This window comes from Lycorma delicatula, chromosome 2 (assembly GCF_047948215.1).
Source record: "Lycorma delicatula isolate Av1 chromosome 2, ASM4794821v1, whole genome shotgun sequence".
Lineage (NCBI taxonomy): Eukaryota > Metazoa > Arthropoda > Insecta > Hemiptera > Fulgoridae > Lycorma > Lycorma delicatula.
The window spans coordinates 81,801,066-81,813,604 of NC_134456.1; the positions used below are offsets into that span (position 1 = coordinate 81,801,066).

A 12,539-nucleotide genomic window follows, 5' to 3' on the forward strand; every position below is an offset into this window, starting at 1 on the left:
TGGGTGCCACAATGAAAATTTTTGACTAATATATGAACTTAAATATTTACATAACCAAGCATACACATAAATAAATATATTATGTACAGCCTGATTCAGGAGGAATGGAAAATAATTTGGGAACTAATTCTAGAATTTGAAATAGAATAATGGCAAGCGTGGGTGATCAGCCTGAGCAGGCTGATGTAGCAGTGAGAAGTATCACTGCTATACTTTAAAATGTTACTACTATTGTTCTCTGAAACTTGGCGCACAATGATTAGTCATCTCTTAGTAAAATAAACATGATGTAAATGTTGTTTACAAAGCAGTGTGTTTTCGTGCCTTTACAGTATTAAGAAAGTGATGTTTCAAAATAACAAAATATAAAAATAACAGAACAGTTATTCTTATTTTATTTTATTTTTGTTTCTCTTTTGTTTTTCCATGTATATAAAGTTCAGTTCCATAATTCTCCTTCTAGGTACGGTTCTTTTGGCGTGTATCATGTATTTTGTTACATAGTCAATTAATGTACGATATGATATTTAGTAAAAGGTTTTTATCGTGGTTTACAATTCAAACTTTTAAAGTAGTTTGTTTATGTGTGAATATACTTATGGCTGAATTTCAGTCTGTTGTGAAAGGTAAAAAATTTTGAAGATAGGCACACAAAATTGTAAACAACATGTATGATTTCAAGAAGAAAGAATCTTTAGCTGTAGGAAAACTGAAAAATGCCAAGCATTTAATTGCTATTCAGAAGTATGAAGAGAGAACTGCTGCTTCCTGCAGCATTTCCAGAACTCAAGTTCAAAGCCTAAGAAAACAAAAAATAAAACTTCTTCAATCCAAGGGGCCAGAATGTTTGTTCATCACCCTGAAAAAGAAAAAAGAAACATTCTAAACCAGTTACTGGATTAGATGGTTTTGATAAAGGTGTGGTTAGGTGAAGTGTGAATGAATTTCATTCAAAGACAAGGGAGCTGCCAACAGTTAGCAAACTGTAAAGAATTGAAAATTAAAATTAATTTTAACGGCAGTGAAACTAGTTTAAGAAGAATTTTGAAAGAATTAGGTTTAAAGTGGTGCAAAACAGAAAGGAAAATTTTTTGTTGAAAAACATGATATTAGGCAGAAAAAAAAGAACAAAGAAAACTGGAATTAGTTATTAGTATATAATTTTCAGTAAATGCTGTATTTATGACTAATATTAAATTTATTCAGTTATTGGGTGATGCTGCACCTACAATGTTCTTGTCAGATTGTACTTGCTTACTGCTTACAGTATATTTGCTCTGTTACATGCAGTAATATAATTTTGGTATCGACTGTTATCGCCATAATAATGTTAATGTAATATTTGAATGCTTATGTCTTTTTTGATAAGTTTTCTTTTTTATTTATGATATGTATACTATCTGTCTATTATGTTGAAACTGGCTTCTGGTCATATTTAAAAAGGTTCACAGGATTTCACTAAGTTTATTTCATTATAGATTAGTAAATTTTTTTTAGTTGTAATTATTATTATTATTATTATTATTGAAAATGTAGCATGTAATCCTATCAGTCTCTCATTGTTTGTTTATTGGTACTGTAAACAACCACCATTTCTCAGGTATATTCATTGATCATTCCCTAACTTTGAAAATTATGTGTTGTTTTGCCTAGTTTCTAGCACAAAATGCACAAATTTTTATGTTTCTTACTAACTAAAAAAAAAAAAAAATAAAATCATGAAGTAATTGCTCTTTCATAGTCATCTTATACAGAAGTTGAAACCGTTTACTTGAGTTAAATTTGCTAAATGTTAACATACAGAAAAATCAGTGTTGAATACACTAGGATTTGTAATCAAATGTGGATTTATTTGTAATGTTTTTAGGAAAAATGTCAGTAGACTAGTTAAAGTACTGTCTGAATAATGTAGTTTTCTCTATTTCTGATTCAAGGAGAGGATTATGTTGAAAAAATGAATTTTTGACTGTTTCTTTAAAATTCTCTGGATAAAGTTTTTTTTTATATCACTCAGATAGTTCAATGATGAGAAGAAATATTGATATCTGTACTGGAGGTAGAAGTAACAGTAATGGCACTAATAATAGGAGATATTCTGATGATGCCGTAAATGAATATGAAAATGCTATTAGGGGATTAAAACATCGACCAGCTCGAACTGAAGTGGTATGGAAACTTTTTTATAATTTTTATTATTATGAACTGCATAGTTACATTATAGGGTAAACCTAAACCTTTTAATACTTTTACTGTCAGCTATTACTTGTACTAATCCTAAACTAAATCCTTGTACTAATGGTGAAGTGTATTAGTGGCAAAGATGATACAACTAGAATTCTCAAACAGGAAATTGTTAATTCAAGACTTAGATGAACTAGTTAGTATTAATGGCTTCTTGATACTGAGTCTGGCAACCATTCTATTGTTAAGTTCTAATAAATAACATATCTTGACCTGGCAGAACATGAGTATTACAAGCTAACAGTTGTGCTAATTGCATGAACAAGGCATGCGACTGCATATCATTATCAATTCAAATAAGCAGCACATAAATGAGAGCATTTATAAATTGATTTATAAAAACAGTAATTTCAATTTAGGATGCACAGCTAGAGTGTAGGAAGTATTGAAACTAGAATAAAGGAACATTTAGCTTGTAAATATAGAACATAGTAAAATCAGCTCTAGTCGAACATTGCCTAGAAATTGGTCATAAAATTAGTGTACTAGAAATAATAGTTTTAAAAAGTCTGTGTAACAAATAAGAATTGGATAGAGTTGGGAAACTTATTTTATCAACAGTGATGCAGAAACTTCTTTGATAAATAACGATAGGAGATCATGATTTAATAACCTTTTAAAATTTATTAAAAATCCCTTTATGTAAATTTTTAATCGTGAAAACATTAATTTGTTATCCTCTCATTCAAATTTTGTTTGTGGATGAGGAGATATGTCTGGTTGATTTAAGTTCATGCTGTTTTTATCCTGAGAAGTTTTATCTATCCAAATATTAAAGAAAAAGAAAAAGTATTATGGTTCAACTTTTTTTTGTATGAATCATAGTACAACCCACAAACAACTTTATTTTTTATGTTTTTTAGAATGTGAACAGGTTATTTATAACAGAATTGCTTGTTCACATAGTTCACCTTCAGATCATACATTTATGAGAAAATATGAGTGTTTAATATTTCCAGTGAAATATAACTGATTTTTTTCACATATCTAATTTGTTTATTTTATCATAATTTACTGTAAATAGGTTTTCAGTTTAGTTTCCACCAAAGTTTAGTTTACACTTAGTTTGTTATAGCATGGAACCAATTCCTATTTACTCTCTTCATAAAATGATATTGCTTATGAAAGCTTGAAAAAAAGCTAATCACACAGTTCTTTTGAGATTGTCATAGCACTGACTGCTTCAGATTCAGGCATGAGTGAACATCTGTCTGTGCTAAGTCTAGCGCTGAGCACTGGGCTGGTCTAGTGCTTAAACTCATCATCGCAAATCTGTTGTTTAACATCAAGGTTAAAGGCTCTGACATTCAATTCTTAGTAATTGTTAGTTGCTTTATACAGATTTGAATGCTAAACATTTGATACTGGTGTACTTTGGTGGTTGGGGTTCAATTAACCACACACCTTAGGAATGTTTGGCCTGAGTTTTTACATGACTATACTTAATTTACATGTCATAGATATCATGCTCATCTCATTGGGGCATGGGAGGGTTGCTTAAGGTTTACTGTTGAATAAATTGCAATGTACACATACACTAGGAATAAAAAAAAGTCTGAGTATAGTATGTTCTCATTAATTATTTACTGTCTGCACCACCATCAGGGGATGATGGCTTTACTTCAAACTTCACTAACCTTTCAAAACATTTCCTGTAAAAAAATGAATAACAGACTTTTTTAAAAATCAGTAAGTCCTTCAATTAATTATCTGTAATGTAAATGAAGAATAATTTTCAAAAACTGCTTCAATAATGCCATCAGTATCAAGCTAATTAATGAAGGAGCTCAGCAGCATTGGCTAGAATCTAGTGGTCATATTTGGAAATGGTACTTAGTTTTTGAAGTTGCTTCATATTTTATTTTATAGTGAAATGTTTTGTGATTTGTTGTTTTAGCCAGTAAGTCCAGTAAAGTTATCTCAGGATGCTTTATTGGATGCTGCTAACATTGTGGATGATTGGCTAGAAGATGATCTTGGAGAAGCTGGTGCTTCTCGCCCAGCAAAAAGGAGACGTAAGGGTGAATTATTTATCGGACAACAGTTAAGAAGTTGCAGTTCATCTGACAAAATTGTATCTTATCGTTCTAGACCTTTAAGTAGCTGTTCATCAAATTCAGATAATCAGGTCTATATTTTTATCATTATTATTGGGAAAATAATGTTATTTGTTTTGCAGTAGGACTGAAAGATAAACAGTTTTGTGATACATTTGGAACATTGTTTTTTTTTTTTTTTTAGTTATGATATATGCAGAGATTTCTTTTACATTAGGATACATGTATTTATTTACAAATTTTTTTTAACTAGATATGCGAGTCATATTTATGTGTTTGGACTTAACTAAGTGGTGCTGTTGTTTTATTAGCTGTGAACTCTGCCACTTTGGATTTCATTTATTGTTTGTTAATTCTTTTGACTAATAAGAATAGATAACTAATAATTTATTTTTTATTTTATTTTATTTTTTTTATTTATTTTTTATTTTTCATGGACTTGATTGTCCATGAAAGTATGATAGATTACCCACATGATAGATTACTAAATATCTCTATTACTGATGTTTTTACATTACCATCACATAATTACTTAACTCCCAAGTAATTACTAATTTATTGTTTTACTTCGTTCATTAAAGATAAAAATTTTAAAAGAAGTGGGTATCATTAATATGAAAGCTCTGCATCATGTAATGAATAACTGCATTAATTACATGAATGTTTTATAAATTAATAATTTAAAATTTTCAAGAATTAAAATCGTGTGTTTGAATATTTCAAAGTAGAGTTCAGGTGAGTTGGAATTTGGGAATTATTTTATATTATAATAAGTAGAGATTTTTTTTACTGTTAAACAATGTAGCTTGTTTTCAGAGTTTATAATAGCAAAAAATCTTGCTTATGTTTTATTTTTCTTTCTTATTTGTTTGTAAAGGATAATGAAGAATCTCAGGATGGTTATGTATGTAATGATAAAAGCCCTGGTATTTTAGCTGATAACAAAATGGCAGAAACTGATGAAGCTTTTTCAGGCTCAACATATAGTAAATCTTTATTATCTGACCACAATGAACAGCCTCAGCAAGTGAATAGATTATCACAGTAAGTTGTTGTCCTATTAATATTGATAATTTGTGTATTGTTTAATAAAATCTTTCTGGATTGTTTTTGAGAAATTCTCATTTAAGATTCTGCAGTTTTAACATTCGTGTAGTTCAGCAGTTAAATATTCCTAGAATCTGTTTCAACAACGTATTTTTTTTTTTAATTTTAGGCACACCCATATCTGCTATAGTTTGGGAGGTAGACTGATTTGCTTAATCTTGAAACAAACTAGTTTCTTTTATTTATATATGCTGTTAATGAAATCAGAAGTGTTGCTGGAAGTATTGTGGCACTATTGAGCTTGTTAAAACTCATGTTGAAAACATTTTCTTAGTGCTGAACTTTTATGTACTTATTGTTTTTGGTATAGAAGTATATTTCATTACAGTCTGGCATGCAATTTTCACTGGAAAATGTGTCTGGCATCTTCCCAAAGATGTAATAATCGACTTTAGAATCATATGCTTATAGCTGTCACCTGTCAAGTTAGTAGTTGAAATATCTAAAATTATAAAAAAAATAAGTCTGGCTACTAATAGTGGGAAATTGGTCGGGCACCCCTTTAATGTTGTCCACTCAAGTGCATCGGCTGACAGCTCATTGTCCAAGAATGGCCATTGCTTATTATTATATAACAGTTTATTCATTACAAATTAAGTTATTAGTACTGAAATTTGTAAAAGTAAACAAAATCAATTTGAATTCTGACCACAAAAAGTACGGCTTTAAAATTTTATAATCTAAAATCAAAACTTCACAAAACCATCACTAATATAAAAATCAACAAAAAATGTTTAATTAATAAAATAAAACCTAAATACATCAATATCAAAATTAAAAATAACACCAAATCCACTAACATTACTAAAAAAACGTGTGAGATATTATAATTAAAGGATTAAATTAAAACATTACACAAAAAAATCAAAATTTAAATGCACAATTATATATTATGCATTCAGATCTAATTTTTAACTTGGGTTATGTAATTTTTTGTGAAATGTATGATATATTCGATCATAAAATTAATAAAATAATAAACACTAAATATATTACTATGAATAAGAAATTTAATCTAATGAATGAAAATGTAAGGTAAAATAATGATGTAATTTGCAATAATACAGTGATTCAGGAACATAAATTCGGAGCGGACATGGTCAACACTACTAACATTGAATTTAATGATAATGAAATTAACGTAATTAAACGTGCCTTTAAATTTAATTTATCAATATTAAATAAATATAAAATGATAAAAAACACCATTGTAGATTTGGAAAACAATATTTTCAAAATTGATTACATAAGTAATCAAAATAAATTATTAATATAAACACATAAATAAAAATTATGATATATATAAAAATATAAAATATATTCATTTATAGTCAAATCCAACAAAATTAACAAATTTTTAAGAGATAATAAGTTAAAAGAAATTAAGGATCCTACAAACAAAATTTTTAATTAACTAATACTAAAGCCCCTATTTTAAAAGTACTACCCAAAATTCATAAAATAGATATTCCTATGAGACCCCTCTAATAAATTGTATTAATTCACCCACATTTTTATCGAGCATGTTAAAAGAAAAAATCATAATCGATAATAAATATAATTTAAAAAATGAATATGAATTAGTAGTTATAATTAATGAAATTACTGAAACACAACTAAACTCATAACATTAGATATAAAAAATATGTTCACTAATATCCATACCAATGAAACCATTGGTGTAATTAATAATACCTTAACAAAATTAAAAATAAACAACAAGAATAATATACAAAATAATAAAATTATTATTATTAAATTATTAAAATTATGCATCAAATATATAACTACTTCAAATTCAATAATAAATATTATTAACAAGTGAAGGGTCTCACTATGGGTTCACCACCCTCAGCCATATTAGCTAACATCTTCATGAACTAGTTAGAAAGTAGTAATTTACATAATATTTAAAAAAAGAACATCAAATTTTATTATATAAAAGATAAATAGGTGACATATTAATTATATATATTCAATAATACAATAAAGAAAACAAAATAATCAATGAAATTAATTCTTTAGATAAGTACATCAAATTTGAATTAACTCAAGAAAACAGTAGCATAAATTTTTGGGACCTAAAAATGAATAACAAATTAACAATTGAGACCAATGTTAATGGCTGCTGTTATTAATTGGAAAATATTTCAGCAACATTATTAACGTTAATGCTTAACAGTGTTGCTATCAGTAAAAATGGAATTTCTTTAAGTTACAAAAAACAGTTTCATGTGATCTCTAACTTCTCTTGGGTACTATTCAAAAGAGTGTAGGTGCACAAGTGCATGCTACTCAATTAAAATTTTGTTATGATTTTATTTATAATCTGGTTCTGGAATAATAATATATAGCCCCCTTTATCAATGTTTTTTAAATGTTGACAGTAATTTGAAGTGGTTTGTACTAAAAAAAGTATTTTTTCTATAAAGTTTAATGAACATTCTTTGCAGGTGATGAAAATTTACTATTCTACATAGTGTTGTGTGAAATATTAAAAATGAACACAGTTTGCTTTAAAGAGATTTAAATTTCTCTTTAAAAAAAAAGAATTTTTTGAAAAATTCATCTTTCAAATTTGTAAGAAATTAGTGGTAATGAAAAACGTTTAATTTTGTTGATATTTTCAATTTAGGCTGGTTTAATAATTTCTGATAATTAAAAATTTTTTTTTTAATGATTTAAATAATGTTAATTTAATTAGATTTTATTTTCCTGAGGCCATTTTTTAAAAATAACTGACCCTACCATTATAGAAATCTTAGTTTTCATAATGTTTAAACTAGTTTTCTAAGTTAATTGATAGCAGTTTTTAGAACCAGTTAAATTCTTTCTTTTTGCTGATTCTGTTTGGATTTATTTATTAATCATAGTACCTAATATTACACACATTTATGCTCTTTTCATTAAAAATGTTAGATTTATTATAATTGATTATTTTCTTAGAAAATCAAGAAAACATCAAACAACATTACTTGCTGCTGGAATTTCAAGACAAAGAACTCCTTGTGAAAGACAGCAAACAGAACGGAGTTTATATATTCAGTCAACATCAGATATCTTGCAACCTGCAGCTTCCAGTGCTCATACAGTATCGGTTTGTTGTTTAAAAAATGTAACATTTGTGTAAATGAAAGTGCTCAGTTAATATGTTTTTCAGATCTAAGAGAAAACTACCCAAATTATAGCATGTATTTCACTATGTTTCAAAATGGTTGAAACAATTATTGGAAAATATTTGATCAGAGAAATTTTTTTTTATTGTGACAGTGAACCTGATTTTTACCACCTAGTATAAATTTATGTAAGCAATACTGACATGTATAATTAACATTTGATAATCATTTACAAATATGTCGTGCAATCTGTTTTTTGAAAAGAAACTTCTCTGAATTTGTAAAATTGCTTCTGTTCTTTTTCTAAACTTAAGTAAGGACTGATGTCCTCTATTTTGTCATTGTAACTTAGGTGCAGTGTTCTGTATTTTTCAGACTACTTATATCTCCAGATTATTAAACATATTCCGGTATGTTGTTATTCTTGATTTTGGTTTCCTCATTGATGTTAACAATTCAATTGGTTCTGCTTCTTTTCATACCCTTTGTTATTAAATAACTTCGATAAAAATAAATTAGATAAGTCAGGATATGCCTAATAAATGCTTTCATTCTGAGAAATTAACCGTACAGGATACCGTTTATAAATATTATTAGACATTCTTGCGGTGTGATATAATACCATCTTATAGGAACCATAGTTTATCATTCTCTTTCTTTAGACATTGTAAGCTAATCATAAAAATATGTTGGGCAGAAACTTTGTCTGAAAATTGTATAATCAGTGGTTTTTTTATGTAGACAAGAATTTTCTACAGAAGTCAAGATGATTTGATTGATCATCTGGAAAATTATTTGAACAATTAAAATTTTAATAAACAGAAACATCAATATTTCTTTTCTTGTATAGTATGTCATACTGTTCTACGGAATATGTTCAACAGCTATGATGTCTGGTAATTGTGGAGAACTATTTAGAAATACTTATCTTTACCCATTCAGCATTTTCAGGAACCTGAACACTTGATGAAATATCAAAAAAAGTTTCTTATATTCTTCCAGTCATTTTTTACACCTTTACAATAATATTTTTTGAATGAATTTTATCCATGTTGAAGCACTTTAATTGTCTACTACATCTATGACTTGACGTATAGTCGATGAGAATTATAACTACAAAAATATAACTAGCACTGGCTAGTTCTCTCCATGGCCATTACAGGTAAATCTCATGCAGTGTAGAAAGCTAGGCTGACCTGGCATCCCCTTTTCCTAAATCCACTTACTCGCACTATATATAGACTTGAAAATCAGCTTCCTTGTTTGCAATTTTTATGATTAATAAACAAAAATTGCAGTTTTGTTTGCTGCCTGACTTTCTTTAACTCTAGGTATAGAGTTAAAGTGAAAACTGCTGATAATGCACAATTATGCTTTGGTCCAGCTATGTCCAACCCAAAATCATTATCGGGCCAATAAAATATTAGGAATGTGAAGTGAGCTGCATGCTGCATAGACAATAGGTATAGAGTACCTGTTATTTAAGTAAATTGTTTAACTTACTTATAATTTTATTATATAGTTTTTACTGTAATAAAACAATATTTTTCAAAAAATCAAAATATTTTTAATTTTTAATATAATATTTTTTTATAATTGGTTTTTATGAAATTCCCCAAATCTAACTAAACTTATTTATATTTTGTTTCTAACATAATTTTTTTTTTAATTTTATTTTTAAATCAAATTATTTTAAAAATAGAAATTTCTTATATTGTGTATGTTTAGTATCATAAATTAAAGAAATTGAAGACTATAAGAGCAATCTATGAATGTTATAAATAGTTCAATATAAAAAATTGCCTTGAAAACTATATTACCTGGTTATATTATCTGGTTATAGCCAGTATTCATAGATATTCAATTATTTGTATAAAATGTAAGTTTTTTTAGATTTTTTAATGCATAAAAAATGTATCTGTGTAAAATCTATAAGGGGTCACATAAAAGGAACAACTGGCCTGCAGATTGGACATAGTTGCTTTAATCATTCATCTTTATATCTTTGGAGAAAAAAAAAATCTTTTTATATTTATTTTATTGCTGTGAAATATATAATTGTGCATTTAATACTTTTAAAGCAGCTCTTTAATTACAGGTAGTAATTCATGATATAATTTTAAAAGGTTTAATTTTTTAAATCATCAATTATTTATTATTTTAATCAAACAAGATCTACAAAGTATTAGTGAATTTTCAAAAAGCTTCAAATTACACGCTAAATAATATCTTAACTCAGTAATTGAGTGATTTACATCTGTATGGTCAATAAAATGATCTGTCATATAAACCATTTACTCCCACTGTAGATGAACTCCAAAATCATCAGATTTTCTTGTTTGCAGTTACTATGACTAATATAAAAATATAGTTTTGTTTGCGCTTGACTTTCTTTAACTGTAGGTATATGAAAACTGCAGATAATGCAGAATTATGCTTTAGTCATTCAATTGCAATTGAAGCTTTCTAATTGTACAGTATTTAAAATTTTAATTTTTAGTGCAATTAAAACAAAAAATATTCAAGTGAAAATAAACTGAAAAGTGTACAAGATATTTTCTTAGCAGGTGTATATACCTGATGAAAACGTCATCAAGTAATACATAAACTTGTTCTTTGGCCAAGTGACAAGGAAATTGCTATATCGTCAAGATCTGAATGAAGCATTATTGTAAACATAGAGATCAGTTATGTATTTTTATACAGCTGTGGGATAAGTCTATTTCTAGGCTTTACAAGCCGATTGAATATATTTGATTTCTTCCCTCAAAGGTTAGCAACTGTGCAAAGTACAATTGATTTCTGTGCTACAGCAATGCTATAAAACATTAATGTAGATCATATGACCCAAAATATTAACAATTTGATTTTTGATGAATATAGCAGTTATGTCAACCTTTTAATCTATAAAATACTATCACTTTAATTCATAGACATTTATTAATGTCATACATATCAATATTTTATCAGGAATATGCAGAATAAGTTCCAAGAGTTTTAGTGATTTTGAAGATTTCCAGGTAATAGCCTTTATTTTTTATTCAGCATAATCCTACATTTCCCCCCAAAATTTTGTTTTTAGTCCTGCTTTTTCAAATATTAATGTATGAAACATTAATATTTAATGTTCATTAATAATTATTATGATGCATCATGTTGTTTGAAGTTATCAAAAAAAGAAAAACAAAATATTATTCTTTCAGGAAAAAACCTGGCCTTAAAAAATTGAATGGTATTGTGAGTTTCCAAAGTACTTTTATTTTTGTTGCACCAGAAGTGTATTCTTTTATCATTAATAATATTTTGCATTTGTTTAGTAGTGATTTATTAAATTGTGATATTTTTCTTATCAGGGTGGTAGACTACGTACTGTTAAAGTATTAGTAGAGAATAAATTATTGCTCGTTGTTGTACCAAATGATCATGAACTGACTATCTCATGGCTAGCTGAAGAAGCAGCCCGTAGATATAAAAGGTAAGAATAGTTACACTAATTGAAATGAAATTGAATGATTTTTATGTAATTGATTTTTTTTTTCATTCCCTGTTATGGCCTAGTTCGTAGTTAATAATATATTTATATATATTTTGTATATATGTTATACATTACATTTGATGTAAAAGCCTGTTCCTTCTTCATCAATCTGCTTTGTCTTTCGTTATTAAAAATTGTAGGAACCCATAGCTTCTTTATTCATTTTGAAATAAAGTTGAATTGTTTGTTTTCTGCTATATGTGGGACAATTTTTATGTTTACCCAAAATTCATTTGTACTGTTTCTTTCAATACAATTCAATTTCTTTCCTTCAATATTGGAGCTACTACCCCAATTTAATTCTTTTTCATTTATTTTTCAGATTCCATGTCTTTATTTTTTTAAACTCTTCAATACTACTTTTATTTCTGCTACCGGAAGTATATTCTTGGTATCTTAGATCTTAACAATCGTGTCTTTTTATTTTCCTTTTCTGCAGTTATATAATATAATTAAAAACTGCATTCACCAGGGATACTTATA

The 12,539-nt window shown here is 27.4% G+C and overlaps 1 protein-coding gene across 1 annotated transcript in view; it reads left to right on the plus strand.

The window, feature by feature from the left end:
- Nucleotides 1-12,539, plus strand: part of LOC142318940 (tonsoku-like protein) — a 90,629-nt gene that overhangs the window by 48,769 nt on the left and 29,321 nt on the right. Inside the window, exons 17-21 of the mRNA XM_075355620.1 lie at nt 2,015-2,166; nt 4,139-4,369; nt 5,176-5,342; nt 8,352-8,502; nt 11,875-11,996. Coding sequence (XP_075211735.1) covers nt 2,015-2,166; nt 4,139-4,369; nt 5,176-5,342; nt 8,352-8,502; nt 11,875-11,996 — 823 coding nt within the window. The remainder of the gene's footprint in view (nt 1-2,014; nt 2,167-4,138; nt 4,370-5,175; nt 5,343-8,351; nt 8,503-11,874; nt 11,997-12,539) is intronic.